The following is a 26,551-nucleotide window of genomic DNA, read 5'->3' as shown; positions in this document are numbered from 1 at the left end:
CCTAACTACAGACATGTGGGCTTCAGTACTCACAGTGCTCAGCCTAGTGACCTCATTGGCTAATGCTGCTGACACCTGCCCAGGTAAGTGACCAATAAACATATGAGCAAGTTTAGGAATTGTATTGTTGTTTTATAGCTTTGCTCAGTTAGCTTCCAATTTAATATAAAAATTGATAAATCTGTATCTGTCTGTCTATTCATCAATATATCAATCTATCCTGTTTATCTTAATAAGACAATAATAAACCACTAACATTTTAAAAATATTTTTAAAGATGCATAAAAGTATTTGAAACAGGTTTACATTTTAATGATTTAATGACTCCAGTTGCTTTCAATATCCGTCTTCCAGAACAATTTAAAAGATCAATATTAACACTGTGCAATATTAACACTGTACAATATTAACACTGTACAATATTAACACTGTACAATATTAATGCGGTACAATATTAACGCGGTACAACATTAACACTGAACAATATTAACACTGAACAATATTAACACGGTACAATATTAAGACGGTACAATATTAAAACTGTACAATATTAACACTGTACAATATTAACACGGTAAAATATTAACACGGTACAATATTAACACGGTACAATATTAACATGGTACAATATTAACACTGTACAATATTAACACTGTACAATATTAACACGGTACAATATTAACACGGTACAATATTAACAAGGTACAATATTAACACTGTACAATATTAACACGGTAAAATATTAACACTGTACAAAATTAACACTGTACAATATTAACACGGAACAATATTAACACGGAACAATATTTACACGGAACAATATTTACACTGTACAATATTTACACTGTACAATATTAACACGGTACAATATTAACAAGGTACAATATTAGCACGGTACAATATTAACACTGTATAACACGGTACAATATTAACACAGTACAATATTAACACGGTACAATATTAACACGGAACAATATTTACACTTACAATATTAACACGGAACAATATTAACACAGAACAATATTTACACTGTACAATATTTACACTGTACAATATTTACACTGTACAATATTTACACTGTACAATATTAACATGGTACAATATTAACACGGTACAATATTAACACTGTATAACACGGTACAATATTAACATGGTACAATATTAGCACGGTACAATATTAACACGGTACAATATTTACACTGTATAACACGGTACAATATTAACACGGTATATTATTAACACAGTACAATATTAACACGGTACAATAGTAACACTGTATAACACGGTACAATATTAACACTGTACAATATTAACACTGTACAATATTAACACTGTACAATAGTAACACTGTACAATAGTAACACGGTACAATATTAACACTGTACAATATTAACATTGTACAATAGTAACACGGTACAATATTAACACTGTACAAAATTAACACTGTACAATAGTAACGCTGTACAAAATTAACACTGTACAATATTAACACAGAACAATATTAACACTGTACAATATTAACACGGAACAATATTTACACGGAACAATATTTACACTGTACAATATTTACACTGTACAATATTTACACTGTACAATATTAACACGGTACAATATTAATAAGGTACAATATTAACACGGTACAATATTAACACTGTACAATATTAACACTGTATAACACGGTACAATATTAACACGGTACAATATTAACACTGTATAACACGGTACAATATTTACACTGTACAATATTTACACTGTACAATATTTACACTGTACAATATTTACACTGTACAATATTAACACGGTACAATATTAACACTGTACAATATTAACACGGTACAATATTAACACTGTATAACACAGTACAATATTAACACTGTACAATATTAACACTGTACAATATTAACACTGTACAATATTAACACGGTACAATATTAACACGGTACAATAGTAACACTGTACAATATTAACACTGTACAATAGTAACACGGTACAATATTAACACGGTACAATATTAACACTGTACAATATTAACAAGATGGATATTTCAGCAATGTAACTTACATAAATACTAATATTAAAGGGACAGTAAAGTCAAAATTAAACTTTCAAAATTCAGATAGAAAATGCAATTTTCAGCAACTTTCCATTGTACTTATTTTACTACATTGTCTTTGTTTTCTTGGTATCCTTTATTGAAGCAATCTCAGGAACAGGAATGCACTGCTGGGCGGCTGCTGAACACATATGGTCATCCAATGGCAAGAGGTTTATATGTGCAGTCACCAATCAGCAGCTAGCTCACATCACTGCATTGAATACCAAGAAAGGAAAGCAAATTTGATAACATAAGTAACAGCTAGTTGCTGATTGGTGGCTGCTCATATGCCTCTTGCCATTGGCTAATTAGATGTGTTCAGCAGTGTCATGGCACTGCTCCTGAGGGTGCTCTTCAATAAAGGATACAAAGAAAACATAGCACATTTTATCATAGAAATAAGGGCTAACAGCTGATTGGTGCTGCATATTAAAGGGATTTTATTTTCTGTACTATTTTGAGGATCCTGTTTATTAAATAAACTGATACAGCTTCTGTATTTTACTATTATCAGTTTCCTACATTCATAGATTTTATAGTAATAATATTTATATTTTCCTCACTCATTTTTTATTAACCCTTTATTTTTGTGTTTGCTGTAAATGTCAGCTTCTGTTAATATATTTCTCTCATTTGCCATTAGAAGTATTTTATTATGGAGTTTGTTTTCTCCATATGAAGTCATTAAATGTAAAGCATTGTACATAGCAGTATTTTGTAACATCTAACGCACATTTTGAACAAACTCTGTGGGTTTTTCTCCCTTGTTTGATTAGTAAATAATTGGTGTAAACATCAGATAATCCCAAAAAGGTATAAAGGCATTTTGTTTTTTATTTTGTATCTTTTAAATGTAATACAGCATTTTATTTTATACTGTAAAAATGTTTTTCCCTTAATGTTGTTCTAATGACTTGTGGTACCAGCTGCAGAGAATAGAATGTATGATAATTTGCTCCATTATTTATGTATTTAATATAGCTGGGTTTGTTCTTTGAAACCACAACTCATCAAATGGCTTGAGCTTGAAGGGAAATCAGATATCCTTATTTTATCACTTTCTGTACACATACATGCTCCTTTAGATTATCTCTGTAAACCAAAGCCCAATACTAATTGAAAATGAATATTTTATTGCTTATCTCTTTTACCTCCTACTAGGGGTTTGATTATTTCTGATGGTTAGGTTTACACAGCTTTTCTATAGCCTATACTTAAAGGAACATGAAACCCAAACATTTTCTTTCATGATTTAGGTAGAACGTATAATTCTAAAGAACTTTCCAGTTTACTTCTATTATCAAATCCACTTCATTCTCTTGGTATCATTTGTTGAAGGAACAGCAATGCACTAGTGGTTTCTCACTGAACACATGGGTGAGCCAATGACAATCTGTATATATATGTAGCCACCAATCAGCAGCTAGAACCTAGGTTCTTTGCTGCTCCTGAGCTTACCTAGATAATCTTTCAGCAAAGGATAACAAGAGAAGGAAGCAAATTAAATAATAGAAATACATTGGAAAGTTATTTAAAATTGTATGCTCTGTCTAGTGTCTAATTATGAGTTTGCTGTTCCTTTAAGTATAGAAACTTTCAGTATAGGCAGTGATAACACAGGGAAAATCAGCTATTTCATATGCTGAAATAAAGTAAAATGTGTTATTTGTAAACTATTTAATACACTTCATCTACTGCTATAATTGTTACATTTTTTCTTTGTGCTCCTGTTTTAAACTCAGAAATAAAGGTTGTGGGAGTTGGAGACTCGGACAAGTTGACCATCCTCAGAGGTTGTCCTGGGATTCCAGGTTCTCCTGGTCAAAAAGGAGACGCTGGGTCAGCTGGAGAGCAAGGTGAGGTTCTGCAGGCACATTAATAGTGTAGCTTTAATCCCACTGACTTGCTGAAGGTTCTGCAGGCACATTAATAGTGTAGCTTTAGTCCCACTGACTTGCTGAAGGTTCTGCAGGCACATTAATGGTGTAGCTTTAATCCCACTGACTTGCTGAAGGTTCTGCAGGCACATTAATGGTGTAGCTTTAATCCCACTGACTTGCTGAAGGTTCTGCAGGCACATTAATGGTGTAGCTTTAATCCCACTGACTTGCTGAAGGTTCTGCAGGCACATTAATGGTGTAGCTTTAATCCCACTGACTTGCTGAAGGTTCTGCAGGCACATTAATGGTGTAGCTTTAATCCCACTGACTTGCTGAAGGTTCTGCAGGCACATTAATGGTGTAGCTTTAATCCCACTGACTTGCTGAAGGTTCTGCAGGCACATTAATGGTGTAGCTTTAATCCCACTGACTTGCTGAAGGTTCTGCAGGCACATTAATGGTGTAGCTTTAGTCCCACTGACTTGCTGAAGGTTCTGCAGGCACATTAATGGTGTAGCTTTAATCCCACTGACTTGCTGAAGGTTCTGCAGGCACATTAATAGTGTAGCTTTAATCCCACTGACTTGCTGAAGGTTCTGCAGGCACATCAATGGTGTAGCTTTAGTCCCACTGACTTGCTGAAGGTTCTGCAGGCACATTAATGGTGTAGCTTTAATCCCACTGACTTGCTGAAGGTTCTGCAGGCACATTAATGGTGTAGCTTTAATCCCACTGACTTGCTGAAGGTTCTGCAGGCACATTAATGGTGTAGCTTTAATCCCACTGACTTGCTGAAGGTTCTGCAGGCACATTAATGGTGTAGCTTTAGTCCCACTGACTTGCTGAAGGTTCTGCAGGCACATTAATGGTGTAGCTTTAATCCCACTGACTTGCTGAAGGTTCTGCAGGCACATTAATGGTGTAGCTTTAATCCCACTGACTTGCTGAAGGTTCTGCAGGCACATTAATGGTGTAGCTTTAATCCCACTGACTTGCTGAAGGTTCTGCAGGCACATTAATGGTGTAGCTTTAATCCCACTGATTTGCTGAAGGTTCTGCAGGCACATTAATGGTGTAGCTTTAATCCCACTGATTTGCTGAAGGTTCTGCAGGCACATTAATGGTGTAGCTTTAATCCCACTGACTTGCTGAAGGTTCTGCAGGCACATTAATGGTGTAGCTTTAATCCCACTGACTTGCTGAAGGTTCTGCAGGCACATTAATGGTGTAGCTTTAATCCCACTGACTTGCTGAAGGTTCTGCAGGCACATTAATGGTGTAGCTTTAATCCCACTGACTTGCTGAAGGTTCTGCAGGCACATTAATGGTGTAGCTTTAATCCCACTGACTTGCTGAAGGTTCTGCAGGCACATTAATGGTGTAGCTTTAATCCCACTGACTTGCTGAAGGTTCTGCAGGCACATTAATGGTGTAGCTTTAATCCCACTGATTTGCTGAAGGTTCTGCAGGCACATTAATGGTGTAGCTTTAATCCCACTGATTTGCTGAAGGTTCTGCAGGCACATTAATGGTGTAGCTTTAATCCCACTGACTTGCTGAAGGTTCTGCAGGCACATTAATGGTGTAGCTTTAATCCCACTGACTTGCTGAAGGTTCTGCGGGCACATTAATGGTGTAGCTTTAATCCCACTGACTTGCTGAAGGTTCTGCGGGCACATTAATGGTGTAGCTTTAATCCCACTGACTTGCTGAAGGTTCTGCGGGCACATTAATGGTGTAGCTTTAATCCCACTGACTTGCTGAAGGTTCTGCGGGCACATTAATGGTGTAGCTTTAATCCCACTGACTTGCTGAAGGTTCTGCGGGCACATTAATTGTGTAGCTTTAATCCCACTGACTTGCTGAAGGTTCTGCAGGCACATTAATGGTGTAGCTTTAATCCCACTGACTTGCTGAAGGTTCTGCAGGCACATTAATGGTGTAGCTTTAATCCCACTGACTTGCTGAAGGTTCTGCAGTCACATTAATGGTGTAGCTTTAATCCCACTGACTTGCTGAAGGTTCTGCAGGCACATTAATGGTGTAGCTTTAATCCCACTGACTTGCTGAAGGTTCTGCAGGCACATTAATGGTGTAGCTTTAATCCCACTGACTTGCTGAAGGTTCTGCAGGCACATTAATGGTGTAGCTTTAATCCCACTGACTTGCTGAAGGTTCTGCAGGCACATTAATGGTGTAGCTTTAATCCCACTGATTTGCTGAAGGTTCTGCAGGCACATTAATGGTGTAGCTTTAATCCCACTGACTTGCTGAAGGTTCTGCAGGCACATTAATGGTGTAGCTTTAATCCCACTGACTTGCTGAATCCCTATAGGGCACAGTACAGAAGGGAAGTTTAATGTATTTGTTTATAAGAACGTCCTATTCAAGTATCAGCGTAAAATACTATGAAGAAAAAGCACAATGTGCTTATAAATAGAAACAAAAGGGCAGAAATAGTGCAGATTTGTGTTTAACAAATAGCGGCTTTATCCTGAGTATAATAATTATAAGTAACATTTATTCTGTTTCTATTTTGTAGGGTTAAAGGGTCTTTCAGGAAGTGCAGGAAAGGCCGGCCCACCTGGGCAAAAAGGTTTGTTTTGTCTGCATCATCCACAAACACAGTTTTTATGCCTCAATAATGCTAATGCTAATGCTAATGCTATTGCTAATGCTATTGCTAATGCTATTGCTATTGCTATTGCTAATGCTAATGCTAATGGTATTGCTAATGGTATTGCTAATGCTAATGCTATTGCTATTGCTAATGCTAATGCTAATGCTATTGCTAATGCTATTGCTAATGCTATTGCTAAAGCTATTGCTAATGCTATTGCTAAAGCTATTGCTAAAGCTATTGCTAATGCCATTGCTATTGCTATTGCTATTGCTATTGCTAATGCTAATGCTATTGCTAATGCTAATGCTAATGCTATTGCTAATGCTATTGCTATTGCTAATGCTATTGCTAATGCTATACACTGGAGCTTCTGGAAGAGAGGTATAAGGAGGTAAAATAGAAGTGATCTAAATCATGTGCTTAATGTTGTAATGTTCAGCTTCTCTACAATACCATATAAATACTCACCTGCTAAGTGCTCTATCTATCTATCTATCTATCTATCTATCTATCTATCTATCTATCTATTAAGAGAAATATAGATATAATAGTTATTTTTATCACAGGTGAGACTGGTTCATCTGGAATAAAGGGAGAGAAAGGTAAGATTTGACTCATAAATAGAACACTTAAAGGGATATGACATTCAAAATGTTTCTTTCATGGTGTAGATACAGCATAAAGTTTTCAATAAACATTTAAATTGACTTCATTCTCATGATATTCTTTGTTGTAGAAATTACTAAGTACGTGCATGCATCTGGGGAACTATATGGTAGCAGTTTTGCACTATTGCTTTTGAACATTAGATGGCAGCGAGCTGGCATATTGTAGAAACAAAATTTGTAGCCAATCACAGGGGTAAATTAAAATGTCAATACTTTATAAAGAGGTACAGCAGCAACATCAACCAACAGACATCTTATGTGTTTAATTCCAGGATTTGCACTTTGCCAGAAATAGGGATTACATACCCTTCAAAATGTAACCCTTTAAAGGGACAGTTTGGTCAAAATTAAACTTTTTTATTATTCAGATAGAGCATGCAGTTGTAAACAATTTTCCATTTTACTTTTATCATCAAATTTGCTTTGTTCTCTTGGTTGTTTGTTGAAAGCTAAATCTAGGTAGGCTGGTATGCTAATTCCTAAACCCTTGAAGGCCAATTCTTATCTCAGTGCATTTTGACAATTTTTTTAACATTTAGACATTGCTAGTTCACGCATAGAGTTACCTAGGAGTCAGCACTGATTGGCTAAAATGCAAGTCTTTCAAAAGAACTGAAATAAGGGGCAGTCTGCAGAGGCTTAGATACAACGTAATCACAGAAGTAAAAAGTATATTAAAGGACCATTTAACTTGACATTTCAACAACATGTAAAATGTTTCATTATTGCAAATTAAACATTATTGCAAAATACATTTTGCTTGTTTCACTTTCTTTCAGGGAGGTTTAGGTTAGTACTTTTAGGCAATTTATGTAAACTTTTGTTTACTTCTCCCTCCCACCTAAGATTCTCAGTAGTCACATGTTTGTAAAGGTGGATTATCAGTTTTGCATCAACAATCATGATAAGAGAAGCATTCTTTGCAATAGTAACTAAGCTGAATCAGTGCTAAACCACCTTAAGGGAAGAGATAAGGGCAGGCTTCCCCAGTTTCTCTCAACTGTGCATGTGCAAACAGAGTTCATGTTATATCTGAATATTAGTTTGTGATTGGTTAACAAGGATTCTTTTGTTCTGGGGGGCAGGGAAATCAGTGAAATTAATAAACATAAAACAATATACTCATTTGACAAACAAAAGCTGCAGTTGCCATTGCAAAATTATTCTCAGATATGAAGGTTCAAAATCATGTTCTTTACAATTTGTGTTTAGTGGTCCTTTAATATAACCGTGTTGGTTATGCAAAACTGGGGAATGGGGAATAAAGGGATTATCTATGTTTTTGTCCTTTTAAACACCAAACTATTTAGATACACGTGTAACAACAAAGTATAGAAATATATATATTTACAAAGTAGCCTTGTCATTATCAAAAATGCACACGATAAACAAACAACAGTCAGATAACATTAAGAAAAAAGTAAAGATCAATAGTTAAATATTATAAGAAATCTTAACAACATATAATAATAGAAAAACACAGAATATAATTTAAAGTATGTAGTTTAGTCTGTTATCCAATAGACTGTATATAAGTAGAACTGTAAACCTAATGGTATCTTAGAAAAAATGACCCCTATAGTTCCAAAGATACCACTTCTGAGCCAGTCTACCTGCTTTTCAAGAAAGGAAACCAAGAGAATAAAGTACATTTGATTATAGAAGTAGATTTGAAAGTTTTTTTGTTTAGTTTTTTAATGTACCCGCTAAATAAATAGTAAAACAATAATCACTCTAAATAATGTACCTTTAGACTGCTGTTCTATGAAAGGATGTGCAATGTATTGTCATATGCTCAGAATCATACACTCTTGATCATGGTGATACACACAATGGGCTCCATTTATGAAGCAGCGAATGCTGCTTCGGTGGCCCATTGTTTCAGGCAAAGACTGCTGCTCCTTAACCTGTCCACCACCTTATAGGTGGCAAATTAAAATCATCCTGAACCAATAAGATCAGGATGATTGACAGCCCCTGCTAGCAGTCGATTGGCTGCCAGTGAGCAGAGGGCGGCATTGCAAAAGCATTATGTCGAGCAGACATGATTGACTATAGTGAATCATGTCTACTCGACATCTATTAAATCTACCCCCCCCATACCTAATTTTGGTTACTACTATCTGTAGCTCTTTAATTGTTAAACAGTTTGCTAGCTAGAAATGCCACCAAGTGTCTGCTGACCTTCGCTATGGAGAAACATTAAAATGATACCTTTGTCATTTATCATTTACAGTTAAGGTTCATGGGAGCTATGAGCTAAAGTTCTCTACTCTGGCACATTGATCCAAAGCTCTCTGCTCGGGTGAGATAATCTAAAGCTTGGTGCTCTGCTGAGATAATATAAAGCTCTCTGCTCTGGTGAGATGATCTAAAGCTCTGTCCTCTGGTGAGATGATCTAAAGCTCTCTGCTCTGGTGAGATGATCTAAAGCTCTCTGCTCTGGTGAGATGATCTAAAGCACTCTGCTCTGGTGAGATGATCTAAAGCGCTCTGCTCTGGTGAGATGATATAAAGCTCCCTGCTCTGGTGAGATGATCTAAAGCTCCCTGCTCTGGTGAGATGATCAAAAGCTCCCTGCTCTGGTGAGATGATCTAAAGCTCCCTGCTCTGGTGAGATGATCTACAGCTCTCTGCTCTGTTTAGATGCTCTAAAGCTCTCTGCTCTGGTGAGATGATCTAAAGCTCTCTACTCTGGTGAGATGATCTAAAGCTCTCTGCTCTGTTTAGATTATCTAAATCTCTCTACTCTGGTGCGATGATCTAAAGTTCTTTGTTCTGTTTAGATGATCTAAAGCTCTGTGCTCTGTTTAGATGATCTAAAGCTCTCTGCTCTGGTGAGATGATCTAAAGCTCTCTGCTCTGGTGAGATGATCTAAATATCTCTACTCTGGTGAGATGATCTAAAACTCTCTGCTCTGGTGAGATGATCTAAAACTCTCTGCTCTGGTGATATGATCTAAAGCTCTCTGCTCTGGTGAGATGATCTAAATCTCTCTGCTCTGGTGAGATGATCTAAAACTCTCTGCTCTGGTGAGATGATCTAAAACTCTCTGCTCTGGTTAGATGATCTAAAGCTCTCTGCTCTGGCACTATGATCTAAAGCTCTCTGTTCTTGGGAGATGATCTAAAGCTCTCTGCTCTGGTGAGATGATCTAAAGCTCTGTCCTCTGGTGAGATGATCTAAAGCTCTCTGCTCTTGGGAGATGATCTAAAGCTCTCTGCTCTGGTGAGATGATCTACAACTCTCTGCTCTGGTTAGATGATCTAAAGCTCTCTGCTCTGGCGCTATGATCTAAAGCTCTCTGCTCTTGGGAGATGATCTAAAGCTCTCTGCTATGGTGAGATGATCTAAAGCTCTGTCCTCTGGTGAGATGATCTAAAGCTCTCTGCTCTTGGGAGATGATCTAAAGCTCTCTGCTCTGGTGAGATGATCTAAAGCTCTCTGCTCTGGTGAGATGATCTAAAGCTCTCTGCTCTGGTGAGATGATCTAAAGCTTTCTGCTCTGGTGAGATGATCTAAAACTCTCTGCTCTGGTGAGATGATCTAAAACTCTCTGCTCTGGTGAGATGATCTAAAGCGCTCTGCTCTGGTGAGATGATCTAAAGCTCTCTGCTCTGGTGAGATGATCTACAGCTCTCTGCTCTGGTGAGATGATCTAAAGTGCTCTGCTCTGGTGAGATGATCTACAGCTCTCTGCTCTTTTTAGATGATCTAAAGCTCTCTGCTCTGGTGAAATGATCTACAGCTCTCTGCTCTGGCGATAGGATCTAAAAAGTCTCATCAGAACTTTGAAATCCCCCAAAGATTTTTAGAAAAGTACATTGTAGCTTGAGAACTGTTTATCTTACTATGTACAGTTCTGGATTTAAAGGAGAGGCACCTACATTATATAATGTTCAACAAAGTCCCAATGGATAATGTGAGATTTCCGGCCATATCTAGTTTTGGTTTTCAGGCCCTATATGTTAGTTCTGTATATCTTTTAGCCTTTGGTGTTTTTCTGCTGGAAACATTTTAATTATAAACAGCTCACCTATATAATATAGGCATTATTATTAGTTTGTTTACATTCTTTCATGTTATAGCGAAAAGAGAAAAAAGCACAACCCCACATCAAGGGAGACGTTTAAGCTTGATTACACACACTGCATGCGGTTAAAAACACTTACAAGATAAAAATTTCAACAAGCCTGTATCCCAGTCAGGGAAGAAGAAAAGAGAATCTCAGTCCAGTTAGGATGTCTCTGGCATAATCCAATGTATAGACACCGGGATCTTTCTCTGTTAAGGTTCCGTTTTTTTTGGAGCAACACAAGGCTCCGCCCCAATGCATTTCGTTCGCCCTAAGCGAACTTTCTCAAGAGGAAATATGTTTTTTATCTTGTAAGTGTTTTTAACTGCATTCAGTGTGTGTAATAAAGCTTAAACGTCTGAAAACAGACAATAAGGTGAATGCTAAATTAATAGCAAATTGAGAAAATATGTGATAATGTATAAAAAATGTATATGGTACCTAATATATAAGGTGTGCACTAAATGAGATAGTATAAAATGTAATCATTTATGATAACTGTTATACTATATAAAGGATTAAAAGAGACCTAAAGCTCTGTTAAAAATGTAAACACTTTAATATGCAGGTGAGTAAATTCATATAAACATTAAAAACACTAAACCTTGCAAGGTATTAACTAACAACTAAAATGGCATTGAGTTAGATGCAATATGTCAGGAACAAATTGTTTCGGAATAATATGTGCAAACAATTAAAATAATAACAATATCTAAAAAATCTATAGGATTAGAAGTGCATATCTTGATAGAAGTACAATGCAAGTCTAAAATAATGTCTCTTAGAACGGTGGTTAAGTAACTGTAAACAGTACCTTAATAGACCATGAGCCCAAACAATCCTTTTGGGAGGATGAGCAGTTATATCTTTCAACAAACGCTAATAAAAGAACAAGGCTAAAAAAGTGTTGATTCTGATGATTTTGCAGGTTAGATGGAGAACCTAGATTGTGTAATTCACTCCAGAGTGTGTCATAGGAGGAAAGAGTGACAGCCGAGGCAGCTCACAATCCAAATATTGGGATTGGTGGGTAACTATAAGCAATAATTTCAACAGACAGCGTCTGTAATTGAGTGCTGCAATTCCAACAGACAGCGTCTGTGTGTGTGTTGATATTCCAGAAAGACAGCATTTGATTGGTAGTTTCCCACAGGTGATGAAGCAATGCAGAGGCTGTAGTGACTTCCTACAGACAGCGTCTGTGTAAAACAGTGGAATTCCTGACAGACAGTGTCTGTTCTAAGTTCAAGTAAACTGCGAGATCCTGCCAATCACTAAGTCAAAAGTGATTTGCGCCGAGGACTCCTAAATGCAGTGTTTAAAAGTTCCAAACAAATGTCAAAGTAACAGTGAACTCTCTACCTGTTTCAGCCCAGGTGGCCTTTATAAAGCTTAAACGTCTACCTTGATGTGGGGTTGCACTTTTTTCTCTTTTCGCTAAAGGATTGCTTCATAAAGAGTGTTCAGTGACACACCTCTGAAAGTGGCTGCACCCCACGGATCTAGGTGTTTGGGAGAACCCTGGAATCTGATAAAAATAAAGGCTTTATTGGGACTTCCCTGGATCCTAAGAACTATTACTTTCCATAAATTTGGATGTGGTAAATGTACTGTTCCTTAATCGTCCTATATGTTTAATATATGCTGTTATTCAGTTATTACAGATCATTGGAATTTATTCTTTTCAGCATTTGCACAGCACTTCAGGTAGTGCTGCCTTCTAGTGTATGTGTATGTAATCTTACGTGTTACACTAAAAGTATTAACAGCGCAGCAAGGTAGAGTGGTGGATATAAAAATAAAATGCTTTAGATGATATGGCAAATAGCTATGAACAATTTTCAGTTGTTAAATAGATAGATATTGCACACTAGTAGATCAATAAAAATATTCATATATATTCATAAATACATTTGTTAATGCTAAATAAAGAATGAGTAAATAAATAAGTAAAAATAGATTAAAAATAACAAAACAACAGGTAAATAAAAACCACAAGTGAATAAAAACCACAGGTAAATAAAAACACGGCTGTGTTTTTAAGAATGATATTACCCACTGCAGGGAAGTAGTCTTAGGAGTACACTTGTATGGCTATATTGGTTGCAAGAATTTTTGTGTTGCCAACTCCTATTCACAAATTTGAAAATGAGGTGCAGCTGGTTCCAGAGGCTTGTTTCCAAACGCTCTCTTTAATTGAAAATCTTAGGGTGAAAGAAAGAGACAGCGCAATCCCACATCAAGGTAGTAGTTTCACAATTTTAATTCACACACAAAAGTAATGCACTTACAGACAGACAGTAAAGATGTCGCATTAATCCCTTTATAGGGAACAGCAAGAAACAAGTCCCAGTTCTTTCAGGAGTCTTATTTAGCTCCACGGCTATCGATACTGCCGCTTCGATATTGCTTGCTGTCACACAGTCTCAATGAATCAGAGCCGTCCTTGGCTCCGCCCCCAACGCGTTTCGTCTGCGCTATCCAGACTTTCTCAAGAGGAAGTGATGCTATCTTGCATGCTCCCATGAGTCACTATTTACATCCGCTTGTGGATTCTGATTGGACGATCACTGACCTATCCGGTATTAGTATAAGGACAAGCCTCTCATGCTGTACGTGACAAATTCCGCTTAAACTAAAGCAAACATCTAATCTCTCATAACAATATATGGCTGTTCAATCTTAAAAATTTACAATTTAATAGACAATGTAAAATACAAAATACAAAAAACAAATTGATATAAACAGCGTAAAAATGTAAAAATATAAAACTTCAACATTGCCTAAATCACAAATTGCTATAATGATATTAAAAATATTATTAATATTAAAAACCACGATTTTTGCATATTGTAAAGGAAAACTAAAACTTATAATGAATGTTTTGCACACATTTTAAAAATACTAGAAATAATAAGAATTCATTTTTCTTTATTCTTAAAAGGAACCTATATAATGAAAAAGAGAGTTAGTACACAAGTGAAATAAAACTAAAACAGGGGATACTGGTTTAGAACATAAAGGCTTGTAAGTCTATGTCTACATTTAACCCTTTTGGGGCCATACAGTTAAGTAGGTGAATCCATTTGGTTTCACATTTTCTAAGGTGCATTAATCTCTGTTGCTCATTACCCACTGTCTGTGGTATGGTCTCTAGAATTTTCACCTTTAAACTATTTGGATTTTTAGTGTGCACCTTCCTGAAATGTTCAGACAGACTATGGTTCTCATATCCTTTTGTTATGTTCTCTATGTGTTCATATATGCAGCGTTTGACTTTCCTTTTCGTTCTTCCTACGTAAATCAAATTACAATCACACATGAGATAATACACCGCATATATGGATACACAAGAAGCTTTGTCTTTAATCTTGAATTCCTTGGAACGATCCCAATTGTACACACTATCACCCTTACTGATGAGATTGCACATGCAACAGTTAAGTCTACCGCATTTAAAGGTACCTCCTTTATTCATACACCAATCTGAGAGTGTCCCTTTCTTTTTGTTATTCACTTCTCTCAGCTTTGATGGTGCTAAAATATTTTTGATGTTCTTGTTTTTCTTAAAGATGGTTACTGGATAAGGCTCTAAATGGGGTCCTAATACAGGGTCAGCCTGCAGGATATTCCAATGCTTATTAAGTGTGGTTTTAATAAAGTTAGCACCTAGATTGTATGTGGTTATAAATTTAGCTCCCAGTTTTTTTTTTTTTTTTTTTTTTTTTTTTTTTAAACAAGCTTTATTGATTGTTTTGAAAACAAATTATGCATACAAAGTAGACACATCTTTACATAAAACTTCTGTTTGTACATATACTAATAAAGACAGAGACTATGTCACTTAAATATATAACAAACAGCATATTAACAACCTTTAAATGCATACTATAATAAACTTCTTTTTTAAGCAAGCTTGCTATGGGTTTTCATTTTTTCCAATTTACTCCTCATTCCTATGTATTTACTATGTTAAACAGACAAACAAAACAACAACAAAAAAAAAAAAAAAAAAAAAAACAAGGGGGAGGGTTTCAGCTGAGGGGGGAGGAGGGAAGGGGTAAGGGGAGTTGTGCGGTGTGTTTCTTATATTACATCTTTCGGGTCTTACATGTTCACAAGCCTGTGCCCCTCCAAGTAGCTAACATCATCTCGTGTGTGCCTATCTGATTAATTCTAAAGTAGTGGAATCTTTCCAATATAAGTAGCTCGTCTACTGTGTGCTCCCATTCCTCCAGAGTTGGGGTAATCCCCGATTTCCACCTCCTGGGTATCAACTTTTTAGCTCCTGTTAGCATTATTAACATCAACGCTCTAATATGTGGTGTTTTGACTACAGGTAGATGGAAAAGAAGGGTCGCCTCTGGGGTGTTTGGTATAATAATGTGCAGCTTGTTTGACATGTGGTCAATCACTTCCTGCCAAAAGTCCTTTATTTTTGGGCACTCCCACCATATGTGCAGGAGCGAACCATGTTCGCCACAGTCCCTCCAGCACATAGGGCTAGCTGATTGGAAGCATTTGTGTAGTCTTGTTGGGGTCAAGTACCATCTACTAGTGAGTTTCAGGTGAATTTCCTGTACATTAGCAGCTATAGAAGATCTCTTAGCCAGTGCAAAGGATTTAAGCCATGCGTCTTCGTCTATGTCCCTACCAAGGTCCCTGCTCCAGGCCTTTGTGTAAGAGGGGAGAGCAGATCCTGGGGGCGTTAGTAAGAGTCTATAAATCAGTGAGATTAATCTTCTAGTTGGTTTACTTGTCGTGCATAAAGTCTCATATGTGGTTAAAGCTCTCATAAAATGTTCTTTGTTTTCGTGGTGAGTAAGGTAATGCTGTAGCTGATTATATCTCAACCAGGAGAGAAAAATTGTACCGTGTTTCTCTACTAAGTCTTGCTGGGGTAGTAATTTACCATCTACAATTGCAAAATGCAGAGAGCCTTCGCGAAGGCTGTATGGTTTACTCAACTGTGTGCCCAGAGAGTGATATGGGAGGTCTGGATTCTCCAGAATAGGCAAAAGAGGTGAGTATTTTGGAGATATATGTGTGCTGGTATTAACTGTTTTATCCCACACTTTAAGGGTTTCTGCTATGATAGTGTAATTATTAATATTCTTAGGGCGTTTCAGGTGCGAAGTAAACGCCAACACACTAACATTGTTGAGGTTTAGGATTTGGCCATCCATTCTTACCCATGCTTTGTGTATGGAATTGTGGGCCCATTCCGCAATTCTCTGTAGGAAAATTGCCTGTCTATAAGTTGCTAGTTCAGGGAAGCCTAATCCCCCCCTGTCTCTAGACATGTAGAGCGTTTTTCTCGGGATTCGGGGTTTAATGTTATTCCATATGAACTGTTCAAGTAGGCTTTGGAGCTGCAGGAGGAAGTCCCTAGGGATAGGGATTGGGAGTGTTTGTAGTATGTAAAGTATGCGCGGGAGGATGTTCATTTTTATGACTCCAATTTTACCTAACCAAGATAAAGGTTTGTTCTTCCAGGAGGAAAGATCTCTGATTATTTCACTTTTCAACTTGAGGTGATTCATTTTAAATAAATCTCGGGGATCCTTTGAGAGAAGGACCCCTAAGTATTTTATATGGGTGGTAACTACCGGTATCTGGTGTGTTTCACATAAGTTTAGTAATTGAGCCTGTGGCGCGGTTATATTGAGGATTTCTGATTTTGTGATGTTAAGATGAAAGTTGGAGAGGGATCCATAGGTTTCAAGCTCCTCTAGGAGATTTGGGATAGAAACTTCAATATTGGTGAGGGTGTATAAAATGTCGTCAGCGTATAACGCTTGTTTGTGTTCATTACCTTTTATAGTGATACCCGAGATGCTTGGATTATTTCGGATTTTCTGTGCCAAAGCTTCAATTGATAGGGCAAACAGAAGTGGGGAGAGAGGGCAGCCCTGCCTTGTCCCGTTTGAAATGCCGAAAGTGTCTGAGAGAGTTCCGTTAACCCTCACTCTCGCATTTGGGTCAGAGTATAAGGAGAACACTAAGTTTGTGAACGCATTCCCGAAGTTCATGGCCTTCAGCACTCGACGCAGGAAGAGCCAATCGACACGATCGAAGGCCTTCTCTGCGTCGGTCGAGAACAGTACCATTGGTACTTTCACATTGCGTGCATATTCCATCAACTGTATGACCTTGCAGGTATTGTCCCTTGCCTCCCTGCCTGGGATGAATCCCACCTGGTCCGTGGAGATAAGGCCTGGTAAATATTTATTGAGGCGCAGGGACAGCACCTTAGCCAAGATCTTGAGGTCTGCATTTAATAATGATATAGGTCTGAAATGTTCGGGTGCGGTATGGGCCTTGCCCGGTTTGGGAATCACCGATATGTGAGCTTCAAGCATAGGGCGGGGTAGTCTTGGCTCTTCAATTAGGCTGTTAAAGAGCTGAAGCATTTTAGGGGCTAAAGTGTTAAAAAAGGTTTTGTAATATTTAATGGTTAACCCGTCTGGGCCTGGGCTCTTGCCATTAGGAAGATCTTTAACCGCTATGGATAGTTCCTCCCGGGAAATAGGCGAGTCTAACATGTCAGCTTCGTCCTTAGACAGTCCTGGTAGAGATAGGGGTGTCAGGTATGCATCTATAGTTTCTGTTTTGGTTAAGGAGTGTGTTTGTGTGTCTGGAGCCTGATTAATATTGTAAAGGGCTTTGTAATAATGATTGAATGTATTAGCTATTTGTTTGTTGCCCTTTACTTTATTGCCACCTTTGTCTGTGATGCTGTAGATATGTGTGCGGAGTTGCTAGCTCCCAGTTTTTTATCTACATTTTGGGAATTTATAGTAGTTTTTATTTCATTACTGCTAAGCAGAAGATCCTCTCTAACTTTATTTCTACTTTCAGTTCTTGCTTTCTTAACTAGGCCACTGTCATATCCTTTCATTAGAAATTTCTCTTCTAACTGATCCGCTTCTATTTCATAATCTTCTATGTTGGTACAATTTCTACGGATCCTCAAAAATTGGCCATATATAACTGCACACACTCTCTATAACCGTTAATATAACATCCTTTATCCATCTCGTTGTGCTGCTAATACTCTCTTTTGGGTTAATTCTTTCATGTTATTTCAACTTCACATCACATGATCTACGTCACATAATAACTATAAACATATTTTTGGTTAATAGGAGAAAAAGGAGATATCGGCAAAGCAGAGCCCCAGTACGGTGAGTTACAACCTTCAGTATGAGTTCCATAGATCAGGTACATCTCTTACAATCTGTGACTACAAATGATATGATCTAAACATTTCATTTAACTGTAAAAAAAATAGCAAAAATAGCTTAGTAGATGAGGTTGAAAAGACAGAATATTTCATGTTTCTTATTTGATGCTTTAGTTGCGAGGAACTGTAAGGAGCTGTTGGATCAGGGAGAGGTCCTAAGTGACTGGTACACAATATACCCAGATGGCGAGCGACCTCTGAAGGTGCTGTGTGATATGCACATTGACGGAGGAGGCTGGATTGTGAGTACCAGCTGCAAGACAGCTTTTTTCTAGGAACTCTTCAATATATAGGAAATACAAAATTGCAACAAAAATATATATTTTTTTTTAAATTTGTATCTGACACCAACCAAGAATTTATATGATTGTAGACTTTGCTTCCAGTTATTTATGTAAATATTCTATTAAATGTATTCTCTAAAGATGTGTTTATCAACTCCAGTCCTCGAGTATCCCTAACAGGCCAGATTTTTGTGATGTATTAACTTAATACTTTTTTTTTCCATGAGGAGGGTGATCAAAACTTCTAGTAATAAAACAAAAATCTATTTATCTATTTGTAATTAATTGCTTTAATTTGTTTTTACAAACATTAAATAAGTATATGTTGACCAACAAACATATATTAATCATTTTTATTCATATTTATTTATATTTTTTTATACACTTCACCAAAGTCATATTTAACACTTTGTCACATTGTCCCCTCTTTTCTTCACTTGACACTTAGCATCTTCTAAGTATACTTAAGCCTCATTTTGAGGCGCTACTTCAATTTACTTTGTATACAGCATAAGAACAACAACAATAACTATTTGCAGATGTATAGAAATCAATCTATTAGATGTTAAGCAAAAAATAAAATAAAAACAATTTTAATAAAATAATTCTAGCATTTATATAAAAACACATGAAATTAGCTCTTTGAGGCTACCTAAATGGTAAAGGTGAATAATATAGTCCTGGGACGTCTCCCAATATGTAAACAATTTGGCTTAGATGGTACACTTTTGGCCTATATGTACTTAGCCGTGTACTGCAGACAAAATATTCCTTATTAGTTTGGTGATAGGCCTAATAAAGCAGATGGATCATATATAGGCATAGTCAGTACTTGACTTTATATCTTCAATATGTATAATAATGGCTTCCTGCTTGGTGGTAGCCTGCTGTGGCTAGTGTGAAAAATATACTTTACAGTACCTCTGCAGTCCGTGATTCTGTGCAAATCTTCTATCTCTCAAAGGTGGGAGCAGCCGCAAAAGAAGCCTCCTTGCTCCAGTGATATTTCTCAGTAACGATTTCCACGATAACGTCACACGCCAAATACCACCTCTTTAGGAGTTCACCTGCCAAGATGGAATTAGATTTCTTACATATAATCCTGCTCTCAGTACAACGTACGCAAGACAGATTGACACCAAAAAAATGTCTTAGTTTCAAATCTTCCCCCTTCCACCATAATCTCTAAATCCAGGAAAGTGATCTTTTCATGACTAAATTCATAAGTGAATTTCAATCCCTGATCATTATCATTCATATCTTCAAATAATTTGATCAATCTTGTCTCACTTCTTCTCCAGATAATGAGTATATCATCGATAGATCTCTTAAAGAGCACAAGACTCGTGCCAAGCTCCACTGAGGACTAGAGTTTCTCCTGCCAGTAACCCATAAATAGGTTAGCGTAGCTTGGCGCGAATCTCGTGCCCATTGCTGTTCCCTCTAACTATAAAAAGTACTGGCCATTGAATGAAAAATATTTGTGTTCCTGTATGAACCTAATACATTCCAGTATAAACTCTTTTTGATCTAGTGGTTCATCATTATCTTTCTCCAAATAATTCCTAACTGCTGCTATACCTAATTTGTGTTCTATTGTTGTATATAAAGATGAGACATCACAAAATGCTAATATGATCTCTTCTTTTAATGGTGTATTTTCTAAAAGTTGTAACACATTGGTTGAATCCTTAATATATTAATCTAATTTTTGAACATATGTTTGTAAAAATCTATCTATATATTGTGAGAGATTCGATGTCATGGATTTTATGCCAGATATAATTGGCCTACCTGGGGGGTTATTAATATATTTATGGTAAAACATTAGAGCAAAGATAAATCATTGTGTGTTTATAAACCTTTTGCTGTAGGTGTTTCAGCGGCGTTGGGACGGTTCTGTTGACTTCTTCCGTGATTGGAAATCCTACAAGACAGGATTCGGCAACCGTCTGAATGAGTTCTGGTTGGGAAATGATAATATTCACAAAATAACGTCAGCAGGTCATGGTCTCTATGGCTTTCTCCATGTTTGGCAGAATATGCATCATTAAACCTAAAGCTTGTAGACATTCTTCATGTGTTATATCTTTATTATCTTCTCTGTCACAGGCACATGGGAGCTGCGTATAGATCTTCAGGACTTTGAGAGCACAAAACACTTTGCCAAATACACAACCTTCCAACTCCTGGGAGAGTCTGAGAAATATAAGTTATTGCTTGGAGCCTTCACGGAGGGCACTGCGGGTAAGTGATGAGTCGGCGCTAATCTGCGACAACGCTTCACGCAGGAAATATATGAACCGTATCTGTGGTTTGTTATGTGAATACATGAAGTAGTTTTGCTGCTAACTATTTATATAGGTTACAGTTAGAGAACTTTATTAAAACTGATGTTGTACATTAAAAACAAACGGGAAAGATATTGTATTTTTTTTTTCTCTTACTAATGAAATTCCATTGTCCTGAGCTGATAAATAACTAAAGTAACTCAATATTATAATATGACAGACTTACAATTAATCCTATAAAAGTCTTACTGACACTAAAGCTAGTTTTCGCTAGATATCGCAGTGCCATTGCAAATTATTAGGGCCCCATTTATCAAACGACGGATGGACAAGGTTCCTTATTTGGGAACTTTTGCTCCTGTGATCGCGGTGAGCTGGCAGAAGACTCTGTATTCTACTTCCTGCAATTAAAGGGATATTAAACAGTAAATACAGCTAGAAATAATTATGTATGCAAAGCAAAGATTTGCGTTAGAATAATATGTAGTTATATTTCTACAATTAGTTGTTTAAATACTGAAAATATAAAGGTTTAGTTTCTATACAGTAATGGATGCCGCCTTGTTTGATCTAGTTTCTATTTATCTCTGTGCAAACAAAGCTGTGTGGAATCCCTTTTAGATTATCCTATGTTCCACACAGTCTTGCTTGGACATTTTTTTTTTTTTCTGTTTTATATGAAAAAACAAAAACTAACCAAGTCAGCTTCAACATAATAACCTTAATGTAGACAAATTCAAAGTATATCTATTATTTTAACACCCATCCCATTTCTTAAGTATAAAGTACATATATAATGAGAGGTACTAATACTAAACTTCTTCTGTGGGGAAATTATCTGAATGATTATTACTGGACCATTAAACTTGACAATTCAACAATGCATAAAATGTTTCATTACTGTATGTGAAACATTATTGCAATATACATTCATTATTTATTGTGCAGCTTTTTGTAGTAAAATACATCTAAAAAATGTGTTTGTTTAACTTTCTCCCAGGGAAGCTTGATTTTTAATACTTTAAGGCAATTTATGTGAGCTTTTGTTTACTTTACCTTCTCTCCCTAAGCTTCTATGGTGTCACATGCTTTTAAACGGTGGATTATCAGTTTGGTATCAACAATCATGATAGGCAAATCATTTTTGCTATAGTAACAAAGTTGAATCAGTGCTAAACCACCTTATGAGCATACAAGAGTGCAGGCTACCTCAGTCTGCACATGTGCAAACAGTTTGTGCTATATCTGAATATTAAAGGGCCATAATACCCAAATGTTTAAACACTTGAAAGTGATGCAGCATAGCTGTAAAAAGCTGATTAGAAAATATCACCTGAACATCTCTATGTAAAAAAGAAAGATATTTTACCTCAAAAGTTCCTCAGTAGCCACCTCCCATTGTAAAGGATTTCTAAGCAGCCTTTTAGTGTGTTTGTCCTGGGACATCTGAAGGGACTAGCATCGTGCACTCTCATATTATTTCACCAATCAGGTAAAGGAAGCTTACTATGAAATCTCATGAGAGTTAAGTCAAATCTCATGAGATCACAGTAAGAGTTCATGACCTCAGCACTGCTGATGCTGATTGGCTGCTGTTCATTTCTTCATTTTTTTAAATTTTTTTACCTGCAGCTGGGAGCAGCTGAGTATAACTTTTTACACAGAACTTACTCTGCTGAGCTGAGGAAATTGTGAGGTAAAATATCTTCCTTTTTTACATAGAGATGCTCAGGTGATATTTTCCTGTCAGCTTTTTACAGTTATACTGCATCCGTTTCAAGTGATTTAGCATATGAGTATTATGTCCCTTTAAATTGTGATTGGTTAGCAGGGGTTCTTTTGTTCTGGGGGACAGGAAAATCAGTGAAAAGAATAAACAGAAAATAATATACTCATCTGACAAAATAAATATGCGGTTTTCATTGCAAAATGATTTGTATATTTAAAGGTTTATAATCATGTAGTTCCCTTTAAGGGATAATATTCAGGAATATATTTTGAACAATGGATTAGAAGAAGACCAACATTGTTTTATGAAGAATAGATTATTATGCTTTCTATGAAGAAGTTAGTAAAAGCATAAATGAGGGTGTTGCAGGTGTGGATGTGATCTACTTAGATTTTGCTAAAGCATTTGATACAGTTTCATGTAGAAGATTATTGTACCCATTGAAAGAAATCTGTTTGGAGGAAAATGATTGTATTTGGATTGAAAACTGGCTTAAGGATATAGTGCAGAGAGTTGTTGACAATAGAAAATTCTCGAGTTAGGCAAAGGTGGTAAGTGAAGTGTGTAAGGGTTCTGTCCTGGGTCCACTTTTCTTTAATCTGTCTATTAACAATATGGGAAGGGCATTGAAAGTCAAGTGTCAGTGTTTGAAGATGATACACAGTGAAATAAGGTAATACAATAAATTAATCAGAGGATCGGGCTGGCGAGTGGCAGATGAGATTACATTTACATAAATGCAAAAAAAAACCCATTCATCTTATATTTTTAATGGGGTTGAGACAGTGATATCATTAAATAAGATGGACTTGAAATATATTGTAGTAGATAATAGACTTAATAAGATACCTACATGACAAAACAAATGACATAACTGTACATAATATGTGAACTAGACACGTGCATTTGGCAGTTTTGTTCACTGCCGAATGTGGAAGTAAGAGGCTGCCTGCAGTATTTGTCTCTTTACAAAGCCGAATATCTTCTTGTGCAAGTGAAACACACAAAGATCTGTGCAAATCCAGAACTTGGTGTGTTTCAGTTGCACAAGAAGATATTTAGCCCCAAAAAGAGCTGAATACCGCAAGCCGCCTCTTACTTCTGCATTCAGCAGTGAATGAAACTACCAAATGCACGTCTCTAATGTGAACCTCGTCAGAACTGTCAGATTTTCAGTCGTTGGAGTCCCTACCAAGCCCCGAGCACAGACACGCATTTTTGTGTCTATATGTGTATTTGTATATGTGTGTAGGAAGAATAGTATTGTGTGGGGGGCATATTGGGTTGGGTTTTGCCTTTATGTTGCCTCTAGCGGCCTCACCAGTTCTAGTGATATCCCTCATATTAACCCCTTAACAACCACAAAGTACCCTATATGTATACCCTTGGCTATAATAGCAATTATATTCTCTCTCCCTCTTGATGACCACCAGAAATAGAGTGGTCTTGCCGCTGGCGGCGAGACTGCGCTATTAAAAATGCAATACCCAAAGAAAGACCAGCAATGTACAGGGTAAGTCACTGGTCATTAAGGGGTTAAAGCTACTCCAGTGCAGTTGTGTGCTGTAACTGCAAATTTTATTTCAAAATATTGTAAAAGGAGCCAGTTCGTACTAAGGATCTCTAAGAGTGGCCTATGAGATTAGTTGTAATGTCTATTAAATACACGTAATAAAGCAGCCTAAAGCAAACCAGTCTTCTACATTACATCTCTATATTCATGAGAACAGAGAAAATCTATCAACAAATAAAAATACACCAGGTGGGGGCAGCAGAGTCGGAAGCAAGGAGAATTTTTAGTTCTTTATAACAATATTCCTTTTTAAGCAACAAGTGATGATAGAGACATATGGGACAGACAATTGGAGGAGATTGTGTATATGTCTTTGGATCTTTACAATAGCAGATCCTTTGTTTCACAATGATAACAGATCAATATTGGCCCAACCCAGTATACTTCCGATGAACTTTTTAATGAGTGCACTACCCCCAGCTGATTTTACTGACCAACAAGCTAAATGTTAGCCAAAAATAAGATAAATGATATAATAATACAATTTTCATTAAATAAATTTGCAAAATTATGCAAATTGTGCTTTGAATATCAGAAAATGTTATAATACTAGAAAGTATTACACTGCCCCCATCTGGATTCCAAAATCTTCTGTAGAGCACACTGCAACTAATACAATAACCTCTCTTGCTAGAGCATTGTTCATGCAAAGGTTGTATATGAGTAGGCTTTGTATTATTGTCTAGTAGTAGTTTTTCTAAACTCTGCCTTTTTTACCAGATGTGTTTGCTTCTCGTTAGTTTGACATGTGCCAGTATTATTTCTGATTTGAATAATTGGTACAGGGTTGCAATCTAGACCAGGGTGGGGAAGGCCATTAGTGATGTAGTTACAAAAAATCTTGGATGCCAAGGTTAGCCATCACTGCCCTGGTCTCTATTTCCCATGATGCTTAGGCTCTCTGCAGTCTAGTTGAGCATTATAGGAAATGTAGTTCCGAAACATCATGAATGCCAAGGTTAGCCATCACTGGATAAGGGTCATACACTGAAAAATAGGTGGTATTACTGGATTAATCCATCTCAATAACTCTGCTTTTTCCTAGGGGATTCTCTATCACAACACAAGGACAAACCGTTTACCACAAAAGATCAAGACAATGATGATAACCCAGGCAACTGCGCTCAATATTTCAAAGGAGGTTGGTGGTACGTCAATTGCCACCATTCAAATCTAAATGGATTGTATCATCTGGGACAACACAGCAGTGATGCAGATGGTATCAACTGGCACACTGGGAAGGGTCATAAATACTCTTATAAGTTTTCTGAAATGAAGATAAGACCAGTGTAAAAAAAATGTATAAAAAAGTAGTCTCACGACAAATTCTGATCAATATACAGTATGCTAAAAACCATAACTTAAATAAGATGAGCTCAGCACTCTTCATATTATTATAATTATTTCATAATTGCGGAGGCTCCTGTCTACCAATCCAACTGTGGGAAGTTTTTCTTACCAGCCAATAACAATGTATACTGTAGTATGTAATGTGTGTTTCTTGGTAGCTTCAGTTTAAATTAAAACAAAGCCTGGTTGGATATTTTTCATGCAGAAAATGTTTAAATGTTTATAACTATCTTTCATATGCTAGATAATGATCTACTTGCAATACTTATCTAAATATAACTTGTATAAGTCAAGGACAGCACAATATATACAATAAAACATGATACTTTTTTAACAAATGTGCTAACACAGAATATTAAACCTAACTGATATTTGTTTAATGAATTATTTTTGAAAAATGCTGGATTTAGACGAAATTTGCTTAAGAAAAAGAAAATAATAATAAAAAATAACACATATATATATAATTAAATTGCAATAAAATGTATCAACCATCTTTTGATTAATGACTTTTTATTAATAAACATTGTTTAATTTGTTATCCATAACTTGTGGATTGCAATCATATGTAAATCATGCGAATCAGAAAACTTGTATTATTGTTTTTTATTTAATCTGTGAATTGTTCAAGGTTTCCAGGCAAAGTGATATGTGTGTCATAAAAATAATTAATTTGTGGGTCTAAAATTTTTGCCAAGAATTTTTTTTTTTTTAATGTTAAATAACCAGAATTAAA

At 36.4% G+C, this 26,551-nt stretch overlaps 1 protein-coding gene across 1 annotated transcript; it reads left to right on the top strand.

The window, feature by feature from the left end:
* Nucleotides 1–26,311, top strand: LOC128642768 (ficolin-1-like). The gene is made up of 9 exons (XM_053695563.1): nucleotides 1–83; nucleotides 3,838–3,951; nucleotides 6,518–6,571; nucleotides 7,165–7,200; nucleotides 18,491–18,529; nucleotides 18,703–18,830; nucleotides 20,747–20,876; nucleotides 20,985–21,119; nucleotides 25,511–26,311. Exons 1-9 carry the CDS (start codon nucleotides 14–16, stop codon nucleotides 25,756–25,758), a joined length of 954 nt encoding a protein of 317 aa, XP_053551538.1. The 5' UTR covers nucleotides 1–13; the 3' UTR covers nucleotides 25,759–26,311.
* The last annotated feature ends 240 nt before the right edge of the window (nucleotides 26,312–26,551 follow it).

This window comes from Bombina bombina, chromosome 12, assembly GCF_027579735.1.
Source record: "Bombina bombina isolate aBomBom1 chromosome 12, aBomBom1.pri, whole genome shotgun sequence".
NCBI lineage: Eukaryota > Metazoa > Chordata > Amphibia > Anura > Bombinatoridae > Bombina > Bombina bombina.
This window is presented reverse-complemented; position numbering and strand designations above follow the sequence as displayed.

Excerpts from the sequence above, each read along its gene's own strand:
- LOC128642768 (XM_053695563.1), top strand. The coding sequence starts at position 14 with ATGTGGGCTTCAGTACTCACAGTGCTCAGCCTAGTGACCTCATTGGCT. Across the intron at positions 18,831-20,746 it reads TTGACGGAGGAGGCTGGATT|GTGTTTCAGCGGCGTTGGGA; the intron begins GTGAGTACCAGC and ends CTTTTGCTGTAG. Across the intron at positions 21,120-25,510 it reads CTTCACGGAGGGCACTGCGG|GGGATTCTCTATCACAACAC; the intron begins GTAAGTGATGAG and ends GCTTTTTCCTAG.